Source organism: Phascolarctos cinereus, unplaced genomic scaffold (genome assembly GCF_003287225.1).
Source record: "Phascolarctos cinereus isolate Bilbo 61053 unplaced genomic scaffold, phaCin_HiC Scaffold_8;HRSCAF=390, whole genome shotgun sequence".
NCBI lineage: Eukaryota > Metazoa > Chordata > Mammalia > Diprotodontia > Phascolarctidae > Phascolarctos > Phascolarctos cinereus.
In genome coordinates this window covers 63,968,354-63,992,771 of record NW_027556291.1, presented here as the reverse complement: position 1 = coordinate 63,992,771, position 24,418 = coordinate 63,968,354, and the positions used below count along the sequence as shown (strand labels likewise).

At 47.0% G+C, this 24,418-nt stretch overlaps 1 protein-coding gene across 1 annotated transcript in view; it reads right to left on the bottom strand.

The window, feature by feature from the left end:
• Nucleotides 1-7,778: 7,778 nt before the first annotated feature.
• The window catches only part of OPHN1 (oligophrenin 1), a 279,239-nt gene continuing 262,599 nt past the window's right edge, over nucleotides 7,779-24,418 (bottom strand). Inside the window, exons 21-24 of the mRNA XM_020967237.2 lie at nucleotides 16,874-17,039; nucleotides 15,390-15,440; nucleotides 13,937-13,987; nucleotides 7,779-11,935 (exon numbers count right to left, since the gene is read on the bottom strand). Of these exons, the coding sequence (XP_020822896.1) occupies nucleotides 13,945-13,987; nucleotides 15,390-15,440; nucleotides 16,874-17,039 (260 nt within the window). The 3' untranslated portion in view covers nucleotides 7,779-11,935; nucleotides 13,937-13,944. The remainder of the gene's footprint in view (nucleotides 11,936-13,936; nucleotides 13,988-15,389; nucleotides 15,441-16,873; nucleotides 17,040-24,418) is intronic.

Below are 24,418 nucleotides of genomic sequence, written 5' to 3'. Positions count from 1 at the left end.
ATTCTTCTTTACAACATCACTAATGTGAAAATATGTTTAATAGGAATGTATATGTATAGCCTATATCAGATTGTGTGCCATCTTGGAGAGAGAGGTGGGGAGGGAGGGGGAGAAAAATTTAAAACTCAAAAGCTTATGGAAGTGACTGTTGATAAATCAAAATAAATTAATAAAAAATAAATTTTAAAACAGAACCTCCTAGGGAACTGATGGGAGGGGAGGGTCACCAACACTCAGACCCCACCTTCATTGTAGACCTTGGTCCACCCAACCTAGGGCTCGGGCTTCCTGAGAAGCTTGGTTTGACCCATTTTGATGTATTTCCTATACAGATTAGCTCGTAATAGCTACCATTTATATAGCACCTGTTATGTGCCAGGCACTGTGCTAAGGCACTTTACAATTATTATCTTATTTGATCCTCATAGCAATCCTGGGAGGTAGGTGCTATTATTATCTCCATTTTACAGTTGAGGAAACTGAGACAAATGGAAGTTAAGTGACTTGTCCAGGGTCATACAGTTAAGTAAGTGTCTGAGGAGACATTTGGACTCGGATCTTCCTGACTCCAAGCCCAGTGCTTTCTCTACTGCACCACCCAGCTGCCTCTAGTATTGATAGTAAAGGAGGGCAGAAGCTGATGTGAAGGGAAAGCCGTTTTTCTCCCTTTCTATATCTCTTCCTTTTTTTTTTTAATAAAAAATCCCTAATACATAATATTTTATTTTCCCCCAATTACATGTTAAAACAATTTCTAACATTTGGTTTTTTAAGTTTTGAGTTCCAAGTTCTATTCCTCCCTCTCTCCCTGCCCCTCTCCCTGAGATGGTAAGCAATCCGATACAGGCTATATATGTGCAGTCATGTAAAACCGTATCTCTTCTAAATGATATAAAACGGTGGATCTCAAAGTGTGGTCCAGGAACCTATCAGGAGGTCTTTGTGGCAATCATAATAATAAGGTATTTTAATTTCTAATGTGATAAATACTGATGGATGTAACCCACATAAACCAAAGCTCTTTGAATGGGGTGGGGCCTTAGCAATTTTTGAGTATGAAGGAGTCCTGAGACCAAAAAGTTTAAGAACTGCCAACGTAAAGAATTTTTGGGCTTATGTCTTAAGGCACTTCATGAAGCCTTATGTAGGGTGCTGATCCCTAATTAACCTGATGAGCTTGGGTTCCTTGAGGATGGATTCCATTGATGAGGGCTGACCCCAAGGTCTACTATTATGGGACAAACTTTGGGAAAGGAGCCCCCTTTTTGTTGTTCAGTTGTTTCAGTTGTGACCCTATTTGGAGTTTTCTTGGCAGAGATATTGGAGTGGTTTGCCATTTCCTTCTCCAGCTCATTTTACAGATGGGGAAACTGAGGCAAACAGGGTGAAGTGACTTGCCCAGGGTCACACAGCTAGTAAGCATCTGAGGCTGGATTTGAACTTGGGTATTCCTGACTTCAGGCCCAGCACTATCCGCAGCATCTCCTAGATGTGAGGTGGGTGCTATTATTACCCTTGTCTACCCAAAGCATGTGAAGACTTCCCCCGAAGGAATAGGTAGATGAGAACAGTTTGTTCCAATGGCCATGAAGATGGCTGAAGCAGGCACTGTGGAGTGCTTAGAGCTTGGTTAGACATCGGAGATGCCAAGGTCATCCACTGCATCCTGGACCATCACCAGCCATCTTGACTTTTGTCTTGACACTGGACATTAAGCACTGCTTTATGAAAGGGAGTCTTCCGACCCTTTTGGCCCTCTCAGCAGAGCTAAGAGTTGAGCTGGGTTCCTGTCTCTTTCTCCCAACACAAACACATCCCATGAATGTTCAATGGCTTCCTTGGAGCAGATAAAGATGGAAAAAGGCAGATGTGCTCACTTACTCATGCAGCTAAGAGGTGAGTTCCCGGACCATATCAGCTTCCTAGCACTAGGTTTAAAGAAGCACATGGCCAAGTGGTGAGAGTTCCTAAGGGTTGGCTATCTAGTAGTTCCAAATTTGGAAGTCTCTGGCCTTGAGGAACAAGATGGCACAGTGGATAGAGCACTAGGCATGCATTCAGGAAACCCTGAGTTCAAATGTGACCTCAGAAACATACTGTGTGACCTTGGGCAAGTCACTTAACCTCTGTCTACCTTAGTTGCCCCCACTATAAAATGGGGATAATAACAGTGGCTACTTCCTAGGATTGTTGCGAGGATCAAATGAGAAAATATTTGTTAAAGCACATACCACAGTGCCCGGCATATAGTAGGTGCCATAAAAATGCTTATTCTCTTCCTTTCCCCTTCTAGTCAGAAAAGAGAAATTTCCTGGAAAACATAATCCTCTAATGAGTGACTGCTGTATCTCCATTTTATTGTGTTGGAAAGACCAAGGCATTAATTAGGAATGAATCTATTCAAATCTGGCCTCAGACCAAACATTTGACAATTACTAGCTGTGTGACCCTGGGTGAGTCACTTGACCCCAACTGCCTAACAAAAAAAAAAAAAAAGAAGAAGAAGAAGAAGAAGGATACTCAGGGCAGTAGCTAGGTGGCGCAGTAGATAGAGCACCAGCCCTGAAGTCAGGAGGATGTGAGTTCAAATCTGGCCTCAGACCAAACACATGACACTTACTAGCTGTGTGACCCTGGGCAAGTCACTTAACCCCAATTGCCTAAAAAAAAAAAAAAGAAGAAAAAAAAAGGAATGAATCTAGTGCTCCCCAAAAGATGTGTAGGGGAGTAGGTGGTAATAATTTTGAAAGGAGGTACAAGAGGATTTGATATTTGATTTAATTCCATGTCATTGTCAGTCTAATTCATTAAATATCTTTCCTTCAGATTTTAGTCATTGGGTTTGAAAAATCAAGGATAAAGGCAACAGAGAGGACTCCTAAGCACTGGATATCAGGGACCTGGTTTTAGCTGGGAAGAGGCCACAGCTGAGAAACCCTCTATTTGTTGGGGCTTCACCTGGCATCATTTGGGGGGGAGGTATTTCTTAGTACAGCAGGGCTTGAGTGAAGTTTCTTTCTTTTTTTTTTTTTTTTGTAATTCATTTTCCTAGGCTATTGTTGAATTGCAGTTTTCCAACATGACTTTTTCAAGCCAGACCAGTTAATTTAAAAATAGTTTAAATACCTTGTTGCAGAATAGAGGTAACCCAGGTAAGCCTGGGTTCTTGAGGGTCTAAACTATTCCATTTTCCCCTTTTTTAACCAGTACCAAATAGGTTTAATAATTATGGCATTATGGTTGTTTGAAGTCTGAGTGAGATTCTCCCTTCTGTTCCTTCCACCACCACCACCACCACCACCACACCACCCACCACCTCCCCACCCCAATATTTCTCTTGTTATTCTAGATCTTTTGTTCTTCCAAATGAACTTTGTTATTATTTTGTTCTAGTTATATAAAGTTGTCCCCTGGTGTTCTGGTTGGTATAACATTCAATTGGTAAATTAATTTAGGCAATATCATTTTTATTCTGTTGGCATGGTCCAACCATGAACAATGAATATTCCTCTAATGATTTAAGTCTCTCTTTGCTTATTTATTTCTGAGAGGCAACACAGCCTAGTAGATATAGAATCAGCCAGGAAGGAAGAAAAGAAGGAAGAAAGCATTTATTAAGCTCTTACTATGTGCATAGATGATACAAATAAAAAGGGAAGGCAGGCCCTGTCCTCAAGGAGCTTACATTCTAATAAAGGAAGATAACAGATATAAAATGTTTCAGCTGCAAATTCAACGGAAAGGCCCGGTAGTTTTTAGGTTACAGCAGCAAAGCAGACAGTAAAGCATCTTCTTTAATGTCACTTCCATTGATAAAACCATATCCATTTCTGAAGTGGAGCCTTTTGAATATGCCAAGAGCTTTGAAGGTGACAACTTTCTTTTTGGGGTCTCCGGTAGCTGTGGCTGCTGGGAAGATGGGAGCCTCAGTGCCTGCAGAAGCAGTTGCCAAGTCATATTTACACAAGTGTTGCTCCCCTGGATGATGGCTTCAGGGGTCAGAGGGGAAGCAAGGCAGGTGGTCTAGATGAAGGGCTTTTTAAACTTTGGGTTGAGTTCAAATCCAACCTCAGACACTTGACACTAGCTATGTGACCCTGGGCAAGTCACTTAACCCCGACTGCCTCACAAAAAAGAAATAATAATAAACTGTGGGTTGCGACCCCAAATAGGGTGCTGAAGTGCTGAAGGGGTCGGGAGTGGGAAAAATTTAAGAATCACTGGTCTAGAGGGCATTGCTCTTGGGGGCAGAGTCCTGGTCCATCTCCACCTAATGTATAGTGGGATTGATTTGGCTGGCCTTGTCCCTGTCTCTCCTTCATGATACCTTGCTACTCCAGCTAGGCTGTTTCGACTGCCCCATTGGCATTTGGTGGTGGCAGCAGTAGTGAGGATGACAGGCCCTTTCTCCTCAAGAACTTGCCACCCCACTCTGGTACTGGTACTCCCAGTACCAACGATGGCTTTGGGGATCGGACGGGTGATTTTTGTGAGTTTACCTTATATCCTGCTACTCTCCCGAAGTTAACATTGTGATCAATTTTTTCCTTGAATCTCTGTGATTCTCTAAGTAAACCACCACAATGTCTGCAGAGACAATTTCGCTTCGTCGTTGTCTGCTTGTCCCTTTAATTTCTTTTCTTGTCATTCTTGGAGCTAGGATTTCTTACCCCTCTGATCTTGATGGAAAAGTTTCTAGTGTTTCTCCAATACAAATAACACCAGCCCTTGGTTTGACCTAGATGCTGTTTATCATACTAAGGAAAAGTCCATTTCTGTTCATTTCCAGGTTTTTAATATTTTATCAAAGGAATTTTCTGTATCTACTGATATAATAGCATGATTTTTACCATTTTGTTATTAATATCATCATCACCATCAAGCATTTATTAAGAGCTTATGGTTCCAGGCATTATGCAAAGCACTGAGGCTGCAAAGAAAGGCAAAAGCATTCCCATTCTAATGGGGATGGACAGATATCTTGAAAACTATATATATCCAAGACATATACGATGTAAGTAGGAGGTCATCTCTGAAGGTACTAGCACTGGGTAGACTGGGAAAGGCCTCTTGCAGAAGCTGGAATTTGACTAGAGTTTTGAAGGAAGCCAGAGGAACATCTAATGCAAAGATGTGGAGATGGGAGATTGTGTGCCCTGTGCTAGGAACAGCAAAAAAGTCGGTATCACTGGGTCATTATATTATAGTGTGTCTAGATGTGGCTTGAAGGGAGTCATGAGTTAATTCAAGGTAGATATTAGTTCAGGTTATTTTTTACACTTCTTTTGGGTTCTTGGTAGCTGAGGGGGTGTCAAACATGTGGGCCACAAACACTCCCAAGTGCAGCCTGAACCAGACAAGAATGTAATTGGGAAATACTTAACAAAATAAATAAAAATACAATAGAACATAAATAATGTTGATATGTGGTTTTCTAAGCCAATATGTGGTCAATAGGTATCTTTATGTTTGGTTTAGTGAACCCTGTTTCTACTTGAGTTTGACACCAATGTCCTAGACCATGGAGACAACTTGGGTTATCTTTGGCACATAATTTCTGTTTTAGAGAGGTTTGAGAGGTCATGAGAGTCAGAGGAAATGTCAAGTTCTCCATCTTGTTGGTCACATGACCTAGAAGTCCTCTCCTATGATATTTCATGAGTTTTTGTGTTTTTAAACTTTGTATGACGTTTCCATTTCCTGATTTTGTGGATTCAGCTGTAGTTCCTCGGTATCTGTCCCAATTCCTTTTTGTGAAGTTTTTGGATTGCTGAGGATTGTGGGAAAATTGCTATTTGGCAATCTTGTCTGTCATTTCATTTATATAGCTAGATAGGCTGGATAGTCAGAGACAGGGATGGGGAACCTGGGGCCTCGAGGCCACATGTGGCCTAGGTCCTCAAGTGCGGCCCTTGCACTGAATCCCAACTTCGCAGAACAAATCCCAACTTCGCAGAACAAATCCCAACTTTGCAGAACAAATCCCAGCTTCACAGAACAAATCCCAGCTTCACAGAACAAATCCTTTTGTTCTGTGAAGTTGGGATTCAGTCCAAGGGCCGCACTTGAGGACCTAGAAGGCCACATGTGGCCTCGAGGCCCCAGGTTCCCCATCCCTATCTAGGGCCTCTCTGATTTCATTAGGCCTTCTATGGAGGAAGAGACCAAGATGTGTTTTCAATCAACAGCTGTGATAGTGAGCAGTTGGCCTCACTTTAAGGCAATGGAGGAGCATCTGGTCATATAGTTGGCATACTTTACAAGGATGGACCCTGCTATTTTCGTCTTGTCTTCTCATATACATATACTTCAGACAGGGAACTTTTTAGCATTATATTAACGTCTTTCGTGTTGAGTTTTTTTTTTTCTCTCTCTCATGGAACGAAGACTTTGATCCATCAAGAACATTTAAGTCTCTTGTTTCTGTCTATATTTTTGTTTCTGAAACCATTCTGGGTGTCTCTAATATGTCAAGGCCAGCTCTCTGCAAGATAATTTCAGAGGAATGGAGGTGATCACATTTTTTTTTTTTGCCCTGGAAGCATTTTTTTCTCAAGAGTCCTCTCAGCGCTCCTATCCCGCCCTGACTCACTCCCATCCTCCATTTATCTTGCCACATTTTGCTCTCAAAATGACTGAAATTGAAATGTTTTGGAAGGAGGGCTGTTGTGTGCTGGGGCCAGCTCAAACCAGCCCTAGACAGCTGGTTTATTAAATTTCCATCGTGAACATTTACACTTTAGAACTTTTTTTTTTGTTAATTGCTTAGACTTAAGAAAGTGATGGAGAAAATGTTACTAATGCAGATGAAACTGGGAAGTGTATCATGAATTATTACCCCCCCAAAGCTGGTTGTTAAACATGTACTAGCACACTCCTGGAGGAAGGATACCTTCTTGCAAGAAAGGGAAAGCTCAAAATGCCCTGTGGGGCCCAGCTTGAAACAGATTTGGGACTTTCGACCCTTGGTGAACATTTTCTTTTTCTCATTTGTTTTCCATTCCCACACTCATTCCTCATGTTTATAGGATTTTAGGGGGGCAATGGATCCCTGAAGTCATCTAGGCCAACTCACATTTTCTAGAGGGGGAAAAGTGAGGGTCAGAATGAAGGGATTTGAGCAAGGTCACATAGATAGCAAGTGGCAAATCTGGGACTTGAACTCAGCTCCTCTGATTCTTAAAACCAGTGTTCTTCCAGGTACTCCTTTATACTATGATCCTTTGGTAGCCAATAGTGCCATCTTCATATATGTGCAGGTTTGGCATGCTGTCCAAAGGATCACGGGAGCCGGAAGGGCCCTCTGAGGCCACTTAGTCCAATCCCTTTGTTTTACGGAGGAGGAAGCTGAGGCCCAAGAAAGAGACATGACATGTCAAAGGTCACACATAGGAGACTAGATCTAGACTCTGAAAAGACCTCATGGCCAGTTCAACCCCCTCTTTCTACAGATGGGGAAACTGAAAACCAAGTAGGCTAAGTGACTTCTATACTAGGTCACACAGTTGGTAAGCATCCAGATCAGGATTTGAACCCAGGCCTCTGACTCCAGATCAGTGCTCTTTCCCCTGTACCAGGAATTATCTTGTCACTCTCCTGCTAAAACACATAGGAGTGGAGGTTTGGGGGTCAGCTATTCCATAGCCCTTGACCTGCATGAATATCTCAGGCTTTTGCCCTGTGCTAAGCATCCAGGGCCCCAAACCACTGTTTCTCAGGGCGGGGGGAGATACTAAGGAGAGGATGTTCTCTAACACCAACAAAATACACATTTTCCTTTTGTTCTATTCAACAAACATTTATTAAGCACCTACTATGTGTCAGCCACAGTGCTAGGCGCTATGGACACAAAGACAAAAATGAGACAATCCCTGCCCTCAGGGAGCTTACATTCTACTTGCTTGTCAAAAAGCAAATGCTTCATTTCCAAAAGTGAGCTAGGACAGTCTTTAAGCAAGAGTTCTATCTGGTTAAAGTGAAGGCAGCAGGGGATGGAGTGGGGGGTGGGGGTGGGGAGGGTGGGCAGCCCAGTTCAGAATATCCTGTAGTCCCACACTGATCTGATTGGGCTGTGAAGAGTCTGCTGCTTTCGCCCTTTGTAGATGGGTGTGGGCAGGAGTGGGGATGGGGGATGGGGTAAGGAGAGAGAGTTAGTGACTGTCATGAAGAGGCTGGCCTTGGAGATTCTGCCTGCCGCAGTGAGAGGCTCCATTTGTTTGTATAATTGTCAGTTAAAGGTAGCCTCAGGTCGGCTGACCTAGGCCCCTTGGTTGATTGTGTGAGACACCCAAAGACACCCACATCCCCCTCCTCTGTTCAACCTCTTCACCTGGGTCCCTTTTCCCTCCTTCCTTTCCCTTAGAGCCTCACCTTGCCCCTTCTCTGAAGCCCTTTGGAAGAGAGATGGTCCAGCCTAATTCCTTACTATGACTTAAAGGCCATTCCCCATCGGTGAGCCTGCTCAGGCCACCACTTTGTAAACCTTAAGATGCTACAGTGATGTGGGTGGCCATTATTCCAGGATCAAGAACTGGAAGGCCCCCAACCGGCTCACTTTACGGAGGTGGAAACTGAATTGTAAAGAGGGGGAAATGACTTGCGCAGGGCCACACACCAAAGCCAAGCTTCCTTCCACTGCACCACACTCCCCCCTCTGAGGAATCTCAATGGGTGGCCATCAGACCTCAGGGATTCCCCAGTGGCCTCGCACAGACACCTTTGTTGGGGATACTAGGAATGGCTCTATCAAGAGATTAGTAAAGGAACTGGGAGTGTTCAACATAAAGATTTAGCTGGACCATGTCCCAAGGACATGAAGGGCAGAACTAGGAGCAGAGGGGGCAGATTTTTTGCTCAATGCCTGGAAAAACTTCCTACCAATGACAGGGGTCAGAACTGGACTGGACCTGTATCTAGACTGGCACAGGGAATTCCGGGAAGAGGAAACTCCTACTAATGCATGTAGCACCTTCTCTGCAATGGAGAGTCTTACAGAATTGCCTGGGGCACTGAGAAATGAAGTGACCTAGCCAGGGTCACGCAGCTAGGGCAGGATCTGAACCCCGCTCTTCCTGACTCCGAGACCATCATGCCTTGCGGCTTCTCACCTGACAGTGAGAGGCTGTCCAAAAGGGGAACGGGCGGCTATGGACTTAGCAAATCCCACTCTCCCCTCAGGAGATGGGTTCAAGGGAAGGATGGAGAAGCAAAGGACCGTAGGATCCCAGAGCTGAAGCTGGCAGGGCTCCCTGAAGCCACCTAGAGGAGGAAACTGAGGCCCAGAAAGGGGAAGTGACTTGGCCTAGGTCACACATAGGATCCCGGAGCTAGAGCTGACAGAGACTTGAGAGGCTACCTAGTCCTACCCTCTCAGAGGAGCACTGAGGCCCAGGGAGGGAAGTGACTTGTCCAAGGTGATACAGATAGAATCAGAGATACAATTTAAGGCCAGATCCTCTGATCCCAGTGGCCAGGCTCTTTCTGCCTCTGAGGCTGTGGTAGAGAGATAGTCCCAGTCCTTCCAACTCAACTCCTGATCCCCAGGCTAGACTCTAAGCCTCTAACTGGACCTCATGTTGGGGATTTCTCAGCAGCTTCAATTAGGCCATTGCCTACTGAATAATGGAGTGGCTCAATCAACTTGCGTGCGGCCCAGAGTCTAAATCATTTCTTCGAGTGTCATGAAAGGACCTTGGAGGCCATGGAGTCCAACTCCGTCATTTTACAGCTGAGGAAACTGAGGTTTCAAAAGCAGAGATAAAGTGACTCGTTCAAGGCCACATAGCTAATAAGTATCTGAGGCAGGACTTGAACCCGGGTCTTCCTGACTCTAGGCCCAGAGCTCTATTCACTCACCATCTACCCACACTCCCAAGACCTTGAACGTTTGGACCATGTATGTGTTGAACCCCCCAGTAACCCAAAGTGAGAAAGTTTTCTTGGTTATGACAACAAAGGCCCCAGTAACACTGGATTAGCAGCCCTGCAGCACCAAGGTACACACACACACACACACACACACACACACACACACACACACACACACACTCTCACACTCCTGCAGATGCTGCCCCCTGAGCACCACTGCCCATCTCTGCTGGCTGGATGACAGGCAAAAAAGGCCAACCCTAGACAACGCTGGCAGGGCCTGCCAGATACCCTCCCCCGAGAACAAGTAGGCAAATGTACCAGAGAGAGTTCCCAAAGCAGACGGCTCTGCTCAGCAGCTTTCCTGGGCTGGGACTGGGAAGGTGATGAGGGAGGAGACGGAGGCAGGACATGGAAATGTTTACTCCCCAGAACTCGAACCCACCGTGTTAATTTGCCTTCGGTTGCAGATCGCCAGGCTTATGAAGGGTCCTCTCCCGAGAGGAGGGATTTCACAAACAGCTAAGAAAGAAGGGCCGATGCCCAGAAGCCATGCACACACAGGGCAGGAACACTCTAAGCTAGGTTTGAACAAGATTAGGTTGGGGAACAGGTTAAGGATTAGTAAGAAAGGTACCAAATTGAAATTAGGTGTTCAGTTGGAAGGGTTTCATGTAGTATCCAATCTACGGGACCCCAGAGCTCAGGGCAAAGCTAACGTTTGAAAACTGGCTACGTTTTAAGGGCTCGCTAAGGCCTGTAGACTAAGGCCCCCTGCTAGATGGGGGAAAGATTCTCCACATTGCAAGGGAGTTTCTTTTGTCTCTAAGGAGATTTCCTGTAGGGTTTCGGCTCTTAACCTGGAGTTGGTGAAACTTACAGGTCTTTGAAAAAATATTTTGCTAACAGAATTCCAATGAATGAGCTTCCTTTGTAAACCTCTGCATGGAAATATGTGATTCTGCAAAGGGGTCCTTAGGATTCTCCATGCTGCCAAAGGGGGCGGCCAGGTCACACAGAGAAGGTGTTGGGAATAGAAATGGGGAGCCCGAGGCAGTGGCCTGGATTAGACATTGGAAATTGGGAGCCCAAGGCAGTGGCCTGGATTAGACATTGGAAATTGGTTGCTGCAACTGTGTTTGTATCACCACTGCTCCCTTAACCTACCATTCATCCCAAGAACCCAGCCCCTCCAGAAGAGGGACAGGCAGAAGGAATTCTTTCAGAAATGTTTTTGAATTCCATTTCTCTCATTGATTCTGGGAAGAAGCTGTCAAGAGGAAAACAGAATGAGATTTACTAGCCAACAAGGCTAGGGCTTCAAAAGCAGAATGTTTGCTTCATAAGTTTTGTGTTGTTTTTGTTTGCAGTTGTTTCCAAAACACTCATGCAAGAAAGCTGGCAGGGAACCCAGAGAGAGAGAGAGCCCAGGGAGCGTTTGGCCCCTCTTGTCAGACCTTCTGACACCAGCCGTGTTCTGGGCGACCCACAGCTGCCAGCTTGAAAAATGAGGAAAACAGCCAGCGAAAGGTTTCCTCTGCGTGGCAGATGTCCAGACACATGCAACTGTGTCGACTATACCAAACATTGCCTGGGAAAAGGAACGGACTGGGTTGATGGGCCCAAGAGCTGCGGCATGTGTTCCAACTCCATCGGAACTCGGCAGCCCTCAAAGGCAGAATTCCCAGGGGCTCAGCGGCTAGAGAGGATCCCAGTCCTGGGCGCCCCGACTTTGCCTCCGATGGCTCCGAGTCTAACTGGAAGGAGGTGGCTCTCTTCTCTGCCCCGGGGGATATGATCTCAAATGTTCACAGCCTGTTTGCGAAGTTAGCAGGCTTTCTTTCCACTAGGCTCAAGACAGCTTTTCTGAGACCATGAGGAAAGGATGCAAAGGGAAAATAAGACATGTCCAGAGAGAGTCCCCCTAATTCTATAGTTTCCTGGACTCTCCATAGCCAGGTTCCAGCAGGGAGCTGCCTTTCAGCCCAGGGGTCCTGAGCACAAAGAGTTTAGAGGAGGCCCTTTCAGAAGCATGGAGTCATCTGGGACCGGCCAGGATTCCTAAAAACTGGAAGAGAAAGAAGCTGTGATCAGCATATGGGCTGGCAGAGCACTGACACACAGTGTGAAGTCCGGATAGCTGGCCTGATGAGCTAGTCTCCACCAAGATCTACCAGTCCAGCATGGCCACTTGACTTGCTCTGTCCCTCTAGACAAGTCATGCCTATCCCTTTCACAGGCCTCGAGTTCCCTCTGCTGATAGCACTTGGGGGAGGGTGTTGGGGAGGGGTAGAAAAATAGAACCTATCTGCAAGGTAGTAGCAGAAAAGGAGGGGAAGAAGAGACCAAGCATCAGACTCCAGGTTTGGAAATGTTCAATCTTGGCTCAGATGTCCCAGCTACCCTGCGACAGTCCGTACCTATGAATTATGAACGTTGGAAGAAACTATCTTAAATTTGTGGATCTTCCCTATATTATGATGGCGACCATGAGGAAAAAATAGATCAGGGTGGGGAACCTGTGGCCTTCTAGGTCCTCGGGTATGGCCTTCTGACTGAGTCTAAGTTTTACACAACAGATCCTTTTATGAAGGGGATCTGTTCTGTGAAGTTTGGATTCCATCAAAAGGCCGCACTTGAGGACCTCAAGGGGATTGGTTCTGTGAAGTTTGGATTCAGTCAAAGGGCTGCACTCGAGGAGTTAAGGGGCCATGTGTGGCCTCAAGGCCGCAGGCTCTCCACCCATAGTATATAGATGCATAAAGGCTGTCTCCAGTCTGATTCCTTCATTTTATAAAACCAGAAGGGTGACTCACCCAAGGTGACATCTTAAGACCTTAAATCTCAAGCTAGAAGGGTCCTCAGAGACCAAGTAGTCCAACCCCCTCATTTTACAGGGGAGGAAACTGAGGCCCAGGGAGGGGAAGGGACTTGTCCAAGGTCACAAATAAGATAGTAGATCTAGAGCTGGAAGGGACTTCATAGATCATCACATCTAATCCCTCATTTTACAGAGGGGGAAACTGAGGCCCAGGGAGAGGAAGGGACTTTTCCAAGGTCACACGGGTAGCAACCTGTGTGTAACATGTAACACATGTTACAAGCAATTCGACAGTCATATAGACAGGGTTCCTAGTCAAAGGACGCTAATTTCCCTGTCACACGAGGCTCTGCACACATCTAAAACAAATGTTAAGGGCCTGACTCTTTGGGAGGAATATAAAGATACCCAAACGGGACCTACTGAAGAATTCAATGGCTGCAGATGCCGGGGCAAGAATTCCTTAATGGCCCATGCAGAGAAAGGTGTGAGGGCAGATCCCTTCTATCCATTCCCATGCTAGAGGACAGGCCCTACCAACTCATTGCTGTGGAGTGTTTGTAGCAAATTTCTGGCCCTAAACTGCAGGTGCTTGCACTGAGTACAAAGATCCCTCCCCAGCTCTCAGTCTGACTGTCTAGTCCTCAAGTCCTCTTCTCTTGTCTTCCTCCTGGAGCCTGGCATTGACCTAGGGCTCAAGAACATTGTGGGGCAAGTGATCACAAGGCCTGGTCATCCTTGCCAAACCAACAAAACATCAAGGACAGGCCCATGCTGGCTGATGTTCAGGAACCAGCCTAGCTAAGGCTTAGCTAAGGTCAAGGAGGATCGCTGCTGGAAGGGCGGCCATCTTCAGCCACAGAATCTCAGGGAGGCCATGGAGCCATCTGGCTCTGCATCAGTGAATCACAGAGTCATGGAATTTGAGAGTTAGAAGGGCCTGCTGCAATCACTAAGTCCGATGCAGACTTACATGAAAGCAACCCTACTATGACAAGCCTTACAAGTGGTGTGCTTGGAGGCCCTGATGCTATCACAGATCCCTCAAGTTCCAATCCTAGAGAAAGGGCAAATCAGAAAAAGACTTTCTCAATTGTTCTCCCCGAGACTGATTCCAGAGGGGAGAGGGCTCGGAGCACAGCTTCTTCCTTCAGCCCCACTGTGTATCACAGCCCACCCAACTGATCTAGTAAGACCGACCCAAGGTAGGTAAGGTCCTAGAGCCAGAGATGTGCACCACATACATACCTTGTGCCTCAACTCTCATCCCCAGCGAGTCTTCCTTGTGGAGATGAGGAACTGTGTGGAAAGGAGAAGCAAAATCTCAATGAGTAAGAGCCCAGAATGTCTAGGGTGAGAACGAGGAGGAGGAGAATAGAGGGTCTTGCTAAGGCTGCTCTCCTGGCCCACAGGGAAGGTCCTCTGAAGACTAAGGGAGAGCAGGGAGGCCATTGCGCTCTGATTCCTCCTTCCAGATTTCCATGTACACCTGCTCTGTGGGTCCCTAGGTTAGGAGAACTGTCTGGGAAGGGTGAGCACAATTTTGATCTTGGAATAGAAGATGCTTCCGTACACTTCCCATCCTGCAGAGCCAGAGTGGGGAATCGTGAAAAGGGACATTGGAGAGAAGTGAGTTGGGACTCAGTTAATTTAAGACACTTTGAGGAGTTTGGTTTGGACTCAATAGGAAGAAACCCAAAGAGAACAGTCAAGGAGAGTTGAGGCAAGTAATGATTTCCCAGTCACTGGAAGAGGTGAAAAAGAAGGTAGACAATAGAGGATGTTGTGGAAGGGTGGCTACTTGGGTGAGAGAAACCTGGAGGTGATTGCAACTCAGCTCTAAGCTGGGGGGTAAGTATCCTCTGAGATCTCTTGGATTCAAGTGCCAGGGAAGTGTTTAGGCAGCCAACCTGAGAGCCCACAGCATGCCCCCATGGTCTGTGTGAGTCTATCAGGATAGAAGCGAACAAAGCACTGTGGAGGGAGGGTGGTAAGCCTCAGGTGAGTGATCTGTTGTCCCCATCACGTCTGAAGAACTGTTTAAAACTCTACCTACCCTCTTGGGTGAGGTCTGGGGACTGATCTGGGAAGTCATGCCCATTCTAGGGAGGCCAGGGCACCCAAGACTGACCCCCAGAATGGACTCACCAGGGGACCAGCCACACAGCCAGCCTGGGCCCCCAATGAATCCTCTGCCCTGGGGGTGGTGCTACAAAGTCTGGACACACCTTCTTGGAGGCTGCTTGGGCTGGCCATTAACCCACTCAGCTCTGTAGGGGCTGCAGGCCCTAGGAGTCCTTTTCTACCCCCCTTCCACTGGTATTATGCAACCCCACTGTGAGGAACACAGTAGATGGAAGAACTGAAGGTCTTGCCTCCTAAGGAGTGGGCAGAAAGCTTTCCAGTCCCTGCAGGGCTCTTTGTAAGGTGCCTATGTGAGTCAATAAATATTTCTCAGATCGAAGGCTCATACAGCTGAGGTTGGAAGGGCCCTCAGAGGCCATTGAGTCCAACCCCGTCGTTTTAAAAGGAGGAAACTGAGGCATGGCAGGGAAGTGACTTGTCTAAGGTCATACAGCTAATATGTATCTGAGCCAGGATTTGAAGCCAGTCTTCTCAACTCCAAGTCTGGTGCCCTCTCCGCTGCAGCACTGCTGCTTCATTGGGAATGGCATTCAGGAGGGAAGCCTGTATCTCTTACCTTCCTGTCTTCCGAGAAGCTGTTTCAAAGAACCGGGTCCGACAAGCCACCCTGCAGAGAGAAGCAGACCAAGTCGGGTTAAGTCACTTTGGGACAGAAACCCTGCTACTTTCCATTCCTCAAAGGCCGTCATGTCCGCGACCTCACAGGTCACTCACTCATCAAGAGCCGTGAGCTGATCTGTATGAGGGAGCCTCCAGGCCCCAGAGCTCCCATGGTCGCTTTAAGCCCAGCCTTGCCGAGCAGCCATGCCTTTTGGGCAGGGGGCCTCAGTCGATAATAAACATTTATTAAGCACCAACTATATGCCAGGAACTGTGCTAAACACTCCTATCTAGTCCAAAGCTGGGCCAGCTGAGAAGGCCCAGCCGCCTCGCTCCCCAGCAAAGCCCTTCCTAGATAGGACTGGAAGAAGACCCCAGTAGAGTTGGCCAAGTGTTCTATTCCCCATTTATAGATTCAAGCCCAGGTCCTCTGGTTCTAAATCCGGGGTGCTTCCCACTTCACCACACCAGGTCTGGGCCCCCGCATCAAACAAACAATGATCATGGAGTCCCTGGCCCAGAAGGTGCTTAAGAAATCCTGACCTGGACTGTCGACTGAAGGTAGAAGGGGCTCCATTCTCTTCTGGGAAAAGGCTGCCTGGGCTCTTGGGATTCTCCCAACGATTGGCTTGTGCTGGGACAAGGGACAGCTGGGGAATTCTAGACCTGGACCACTCTCTGTGCCTTGCCCTCTCCAAGCCCCCATTTGCTCATAGAGTCTGTGTAATCACTGCTGACTATATTTAAGCTTTTTATTGGGGGCAAATATGGAAAGAATCCTTGATGTTGGTGCCAACGGAAATCTTTTGTCATTTTGTAAAAACACTGCTAATTAGCCAAAAGGGAGGAGGGTTGTTTGTTTTTTGGTTTTTTTTTTTTCCCCTTCTTCTTCTTCTTCCATTTCATGGACCCTGCAAACAATGGGCCAGGAGAGAGGAAGGAAGTGCCCTGTGCCTGGCCCCAGTTCTGGTTGGAAAGGCCAGGTAAGCAGCTGCAGCAGCTTGGCCCATGCTGGGCAGCTCAGTGAGAAGTGCTGCTAGGCCACAGTCCTACCCCAGCAATGGCTGCTCTGATTCCTTGACTCTTGGCCTGGCCTCTGGAAGGCCTGCCAGATGCTGGCTCTGGTCCTCTACCAAGAGCCTCTCTGGAGAACTTTATTCCATTTGGTGGAATTGAATTACTTGAAAATCCAGTGGTAATAATAACAAAAATCAAAACATTTCAGAATCAAGAGAGCATGAAACCAGCTGGCTAACCTCATCTTCCTGAAGGGGGTGAGGAGCAACTGAGAAAGATGGGTCTCAGATCACGCCCTGACGGCCCCCCCACCAAGGTCCCAGCAGAGTTGGGCCTGGAGGCCAAGCCTCAGCCATGGGCTTTGCCCAGCCTAGCACGATGTACACTGTGCCTTTGCTTTCCCCCAGCACTTTGGCTACATACACAGAGGCCATGGTTTCCTGGGCTCCTCCAGCCACAGGCTCTGGCTTGGGCTCTGGCTTCTGGGGCACAACTGCCCGGCACGGAGGATCCGGGGGGCGCACTGGAGGCCGAGTTATTGCCGGTTTGTCTCCTGGGGAGCGCACTTTATTGAAGCTGTCATAGTCACCTAGAAGTTGGGAAACACAAGTTACCAGGGATTCAAAGGCAGCATGAGCTGGGGCCGAGGATGGTTAGTTAAAATCAGTGCAGCTCTCTGGGGAGCCCCACCCATCTTGGGCCCCTGGCACTGGCTCCCATGTCCCTCCCCCCATTCTTTGTAATGTCATTCTTACTTTGCCCTTCTCCATTCTCATTTCCACCTCAGATACTGTAACAACCTCCATCTTGGCCCCATCTTGCCTCCAGCTTCCTCCCCCTTCCAGTTCATCCTACACACACCGCCAGAGACATTTTTCTAATGCACTCCCCCTGCACAAACACCATTGGTAGCTCCCTATTACCAGTGTGCTAAAGTCTAAACTCCTCAGTCCAGCACTCAAGTCCTTCTGTGATCTGGCCCCCAAACACCTTTCCAGCCTTGGACCTTCTGCTCCAACCAGGCCAGGCTCCTCACTGTGACAGGATGCCCTGGGATTTCTCTCGTTCCTAAAGCTGAATGAAGTCACGTAAGCTCCTACATGAAGGCCCCCCCCCCAAGTTCTGGAACCAATATGGTCCAAGGCAAGGAGAATCCCTAGACAGCTGACTCAGCATCAAGACCCACTTGCTGCTGGTTTTGCTAAAAACTTCCTATTTCTGTGACAACAAAGATAGTGTTCTAGGGGAGAAGCGAGATGAAGAAAGTGACTTGCCCAGGGTCACACATCAAGCAAATATCGGACCCCAGGTGTCACGTTCTTTCCTCTATCCCAGCTGCTTTCTGCTTCTGGGTTGAACAATTGCACTCTTCTCTTGGTCCCTGTGCCAAAGAGGCTTCTCAGCTTGTGTTTGAGTCTAACTCAAATCCTGGCACACTCCCCTGGAGCCCCTGCCCTATGGCCCAGGGCTTCTGAGATGGGCCTGTCTTTGCCCCCCTCTCCAATCCATCCTCCACTCGGCTCCCTATTGGATCAAATACAAACTCCACCATTCACAATAATTTAGCTCCAGCTTGCCTTCACACAGTACTTCCCTTCCTAGACTCATGTCCCACCAAAATGGCCTCTTTCCACCCCCAATTTCTGTCCCTCTGTACATACTGTCCTCAGGCCGGGCATGCCCTCCCTCCTCTCTCCCATCTCTCAGCACCTTGCGTTTCTTTCAAAGCTCAGCAGAAGCACTGGCTTACAACCTGAGGCTTCTCCCCTACCCCTGGAACCACCTTGGATTTTACTTCATAGACATCATGTCTATATTTAGACGTGGCCATGTTTCCCTGCAAAAAGAGTAAGCTTGCTGACAGCAGGGACTGTTTCAGTTCCGTCTTTGTATCTTTAGTGCCTGGTATACAGTAGGCACCTAATGCTTGCTGACTGGTTGACATAAGATAAGATCTACAAAGCACTTTGCAAACCCTCAGTCTCTCCCGCCGCCAGTCCAGTCACAGAAACACTCCCAGTGTGTGGCCACCCAGTGCTGAGGAGGAGCCCAGTAGCCCTCTTGAGGCAGCCCTTTCTACCTTGGGAGAGAAAGTTTTTCCTGACTCCCAAGTTCAAATGTGCCCCTTGGCAGATGGACTCACTGTATCTGGTTTTGCCCTCCTAGGCCAAGCTCAACAATTCTTAAACCCCCTTTCATGACAATCCTTCAAACACTTCAAGTCAGCTCTTCAGTATCCCGTAAGTATTCAAAGCACTTTGTCATCGTGACGGCACTCAGCTTCTCAGCTAGGGGGCACCACAGTGCACAGAGCACTGGGCCTGGAGTCAGGAACACCTGAGTTCAAATCCAAACTTGAACATTTATTTACTAGCTGAGCAAAGTCACCCTGGCCAATCTCTGTGTCCTCATCTGTAAAATGGAGAAACTAATAGTACCTACCTCCCAGGGCTATTGTGAGGATCAAATGAGACATCTGTGAAATGCTTTGCAAACATAAAGTACTATATAAATACTAGTTATTTCTGTAAGCAAAGCCAGAAGTGAACATGATGCCCCCTATGTGTTGGTTGCATTGGCTTTGTTTGTGCAAAAACTTTTCAATTTAATGGAATCAAAGTCATCCATTTTGCTTTTCATAACGTTCTCTGTCTTTTGTTTGGTCATAAATTCTTCCCTTCTCCATAGATCTGACAGGTAAACTATTCCTTGCTCTCCTAATTTGCTTGTGGTATCATTCCTTATGGCTAAATCATGTACCCATTTTGACCTCATCTTGGTATACAGTGTGAGATGCTGGTCTCTGCCTAGTTTCTGCCATACTCTTTTCCAGTTTTCCCAGCAGTTTTTGTCAAAGAGTGAGTTCTTATCCCAGAAGCTGGGGTCTTCAACTTTATTAAACACTACCTTACTATAGTCATGGACTACTTTGTCTTGTGTACCTAACCTATTCCACTCTATTTCTTAGCAAATACAAAATAGTTTTGATGAGTACCGCTTTACAATATAGTTTTAGATCTGGTACAGCCAGGCCACCTTCCTTTGCATTTTTTTTTCATTAATTCCCTTGATATTCTTGACCTTTTGTTCTTCCGGGTAAATTTTGTCATGATTTTTTTCTACCTCTACAAAATCATTTCTTGGTAGTTCGACTGGTATGGCCCATACGTGTTCTGACCAGGGTGGAGGACAACAGGGCCAACGCCTCTCACACTGGCTCCTCTCAATGCCATCAATGTTACATTTGTTTTTCATGCTACTATATTGCCCCAATGGATCCTACAGTATCACTGAAGCCCCAAATCTTTTGATAAATTATGATTTTGTCAATAGCACCTCCACCTTATACTGGCGAAGCCGATGCATAAGACCTTCTATTTGTCCCTAAATACATTTCATTTGCTTAGACTTGAGCCAACATGCCAGGTAACTGAGACAGATGCTTTTTGACCTTGACCCCACCGTCCAATGTTATCTAAAAGATGGATGAGCTGCCATCTATGACTTTAGTTGAGTCATTGAGAAAAACATTAAATAGCACCAGGCCTAGGACTGATCCCTGGGGAACTTCACTAGAAACCTCCTTTCCTGTTGATACTGAACCACTAAGAATTGTGAGCTTTCAATTAATTTCAAATCTGCCTAACAGATCTTGACCTCTTCTCCTCAGTTTGTCCACAAGGAGAGTAAGAAAGACTGGCCAAATATTTGGCTGAAATGAGGCAAACTATATCTGCTGCATTTCCTTAGTATATCACTATACAAGCTCTGAAGAAGGGAGGGAAGGAGGGGAGGAAGGAGAGGAGGAAGGGGAGGGAGGAAAAAAGAAAGGAAATAAACAAATCTTTTATAATCTCTTCTAGAATTTTGCTAGGAATCACAGTCAATTTCTTGAGTTTCTTTCTTGGTCCTTGGAGCACTGAAGCAAGAACAATGAATGTATAGTCCGAGGGCTTGGGTTTGAATTCTAGCTCTTTTACTTGACTGGGTGATGGTGGGCCTTTCATCTCGGGGTCTCAGCTGTTTCCCTCTGAAAAATGGAAGTGTTGGGTTCAGTGATCTTGAAAGATGTCTAATAGAGCTCGAAGTGTCATCATTCATTCCTGACAGGGCTGATTTGCAATGTTCAGACTTTTTTAACTGAGGGTTTGCCCAGTCTATCTAGCTGGCACCCTGCTGGGTGAAATTAGGTAGAAAATAGAACTCGTCCTTCCTCTGTTCTGGTGAGGCTCTTATGCCTTCCTTAGATCCTATTCTCCAGGCCAACCCTTACTTTTCCAACCTCACCTCACACTATTCTCACTCAGATGTTCTTCTGTGCTCCAGGTAAACTAGGCGATTTGCCCTTCCCTTAGCTCATCATCCCCTTTCCCACCTCTGGGCCTTTGCTAACACTGTCCCAATACCTAGGATGCCATCCCTTTTCCCGATTTCCCTCCTTACCTTTCAAACCATTCTTAAAAACCTAACTCAAATGGGACCCAGTTGTTGGCAGGCTGTGGAGGCCTTTAAATGCCAAACAGAGCAGTTGTGTTTTGTCATAGGCAATTGACTCTGGAGGCACTGGAGTTTGTCAAGCACAGAGCGATGGAATCCAACCAGTGCTCTCCTAGAGTGACAGGGTTTCCCAGCCTCCTCAGCATCTCTCATTAGTCACTTGGGCATAGCGGGATGTGTGTAAAACTTGTGAGCCAGGGACTCAGGCCAGCTAGGGCTCTGCATAAGCTACAAAGGCAGGAAGGCATGTGAACAGAAAGAAAGGCAGGCCTGAGGCCCTGCTGTGGTTCCTGGATGTTGATAGGAGCCAAGCTTTTTGAGAGCCCCCAGTTTGGTACTTCCTGTCTCCTCTGGGGGGTGGGAGGGAGGCCAAAAGTCTCACTGGTTTAAAGGCCCTGCTGGTTTGAGCAGAGAGGGCAGAGAGCAGGGCAGAAGCCAGAAGCTCTACTCTGAAGACCAGAGAGAGGCCGATTGCCCCGACTAACTCATCACAGCAGCCCTCAGAGCTCCCTCCACCTGGGCGACTAATGCAGCTAACTTCAGAGTATTTAGGAGAAGATGAGCTCTTTCAATAATGGCTCATACTGACTGTCCATTAGCCACATTTCCTCGTTTAGACTCATTATGTTTTAACAATCTACCATGGCTGGTTTTCATGCTTTCCCACAGCAGACCACTAAATTGTTCCATGGGGACAATTAATTGCTAAGAGAGAGAGTAGGCTGAAGGTGTGGTTTCATGAAGGGGGGGGGGGAGGAGGAGGTCTGTGGTTAGGGGAAAGAAGCTTCTGGAACACTGGGAGAGGCCACAAGAGTGAAGAGCCTTGCTTCCAAGGGAAGGAAGCATCACATCAGAGAAAGCCTTGGGTTCTAGTCCCCACTCCACCACTTATTAGCTGTGTGACCTTGGGCAAGTTGCTTAACTCCTCTGGGCCTTGCTCGTCATCCCACTGAAACACTACTATTCCGGTAACAGAGGGGAGAAAAACAGAACTTTGGGCTGGAGGAGGCTGGCTTCTAATGGCAAGAGAAAAAAAAATGGACTATCGAGCTGAGGTTGCATTCACAGAATCAAAAAGCTGAGAATTATGATCAAATTCGTAGAAATTCTTAGAGGGCATTAGAAACGCTCTATAGTCTAACACGCTCATTATACGGAGGAGGAAACTGAGGCTTGCCCAAAGTCAAACAATCGGGAAGCAACAGATCCAGGTCCTGACAACTCTTTCCACTTTCTGGTACTGACTTTTCCCAAAATCTAGGCCGAGGACTACAGAACATGTTAGGGAAGGTTCTTTTTTAATATTCTGCAAGAACAGAGAAGTTTCAAGTCCTGGAAACACACAGCACAGACCTCCCAAAAGAGATTTTCATCTCTTTGCTGAGGCCAAGTCTCAACTTGGGCAAGAGGGAGGAATGATTGCTGTAATAGGGTGATTATTGCATCCTCTCCACCAATCCTTCCTTCTCTGCTAACTCTCACCCACACTGGCTTGTCCTCCCGCTGCTTGTCTAGAGGAACAAAAACTGGGACACTTCTTTTACTTGGCCGTGGACACTTTCCTCTTTTGCATATGAATGAAAAGCATTGGTTATGCATGTATATATAAGAGAATCTGATTATATGCACAATGAAAGATGTCCTTAACCAGAAAGGGAAGTGGGCCGGCAATGTAACAAGGATAACAGATGGACCATCTCACTATCCATACAACATGAAATGAACCAGAGGAAGGTCTGCAGAGTTGGGGAAATCCTCCATCGGATGAAGCGGGCAGTATATTGAGTGTTCCCTTGCAACTGAGTCTGAAACCTGGCTCTGCTATCCACTGCCTGTGAGACCTTGGGCAAGTCATTTCCTGTCCCTGGGCCTCAGCTCACTGAAAAGTGGAGGGGCCGGACTTGATGGCCTCCAAGGTCCCTTCTAGTTCTAGATCTAAGATCCTTGGAATACATTCCAAAAGGACCCAAAGGATGGGAAGAGAGGAAAGGAAGAAGGGCCCCTTTGGGGGAAGTAGCCACACCAACTAGGTCAAGAACTACCCAAGTTCGACACAACTGTCTGTCTCCTCACCTGGGCAGTAAGGACAAGGGCCGTGACTCCCATGGCCGCTTAGCACAGCACCAGTCATGGAGAACACGGTCAATGAATATGTGCTGACAACATGAGGCCTTTTTGCCTCGGATGTCAGAGTATCTGCTACCAGCACTGGGGGGTCATCTTTCTATAGATGAGCTGATGGAGGCCCTGGCACTAGAGGACTGCTCAGTCCTTAGAAGCCACGTAGTCCCACAACCTCATCTTACAGATGAGGAAAGTGAGGTCTAAAGAAAGAAAAAGACTTGCCCCAAGAGACATAAGTGGCAGGAGCAGAACTGGAACCCAGGTCTCTTACTTCTTGGTCTATACCACTTGGCTGCAGCAGCAGGGGCAATGGCGCTCCACTGCTGACATCTCTTTAGACTTCAGTTTCCTCCTCTACAAAATGGGGAAACAGACTCAACGGCCTCTTTTAGCTCTAAATCTCTGATCCTATTGTGCCATCTTAGCCAAGTCCCTTCCCCTTCCTGGGCCTCAGTTTCCCCCTCTGTAAATGAGGGGATTTGGACTAGATGGCTTCTAAGGGCCCTCCCAGCTCAAAATCTATGACCCTAACATCCTAAGAAAGGAAAAGAGAAAGGCATGTGGAAATCTGACAAGGACAATGAGTTTAGAAAGATGGATTAGAAGCAGGGCAAATTAAAACCGTTCCCAGACATGCTTCTCAGATACTAGAATTTTAGAGGAAAGAATACAATTATGGAGACCTTGGAGTAGAAGATGGGCAGTATGGCATGGTGGGAAGAGCAGTGACTTGGTGTGTCTGAATACTGGGTATGCTCCTTTCTAGTGTGACCTTGTGCAAGTCATTCCTTCTCTGTGGGCCTCAACTTCCAGTTCAGGCAAACGAGAGGCTTGGACTCTCTGATATCCAAGGTTCCCTCAAGCACTAAACTCTATGATCCTAAATGATCCGAGTCAATTGAATACCATCTCTCAAATCCCATGGAAAGACATGGGGAAGTAGGCTGAGTGAGCTAACCCTCACCTCGTTCCTGGCCAGGCTGCTTAGAAGATTGCCCAGCCGCAGTGGGCTCAAAATGAAGCAGCTTTGAGGCAGGGGTCTTCATAGAAACCCCTCTTCAGTGTTGATGGGGTCCTTTCATCTATCCCCCCCACAAAGCTAACCATATGGGGATGGGGAAGGAGAAGGCTGAGCTTTTCGTGACTGCAGCAAAAAGATCACTTCGCTCCTTCCTCCACCCCACCCTTCCTTGCCACTGGTAAAGCCTGGAGACCCTCGAGCATTGCCAAGTGTGTGGTAATTCTAGGTCTCTTACTAATGGCAGAGCCAGACTGTGCTGATGCAAAGCTCTTGAGTCTGTCTGGCTGAGAACAGGGCTTGGGGGTGGGGGGTTGGGGTGTTAGCTC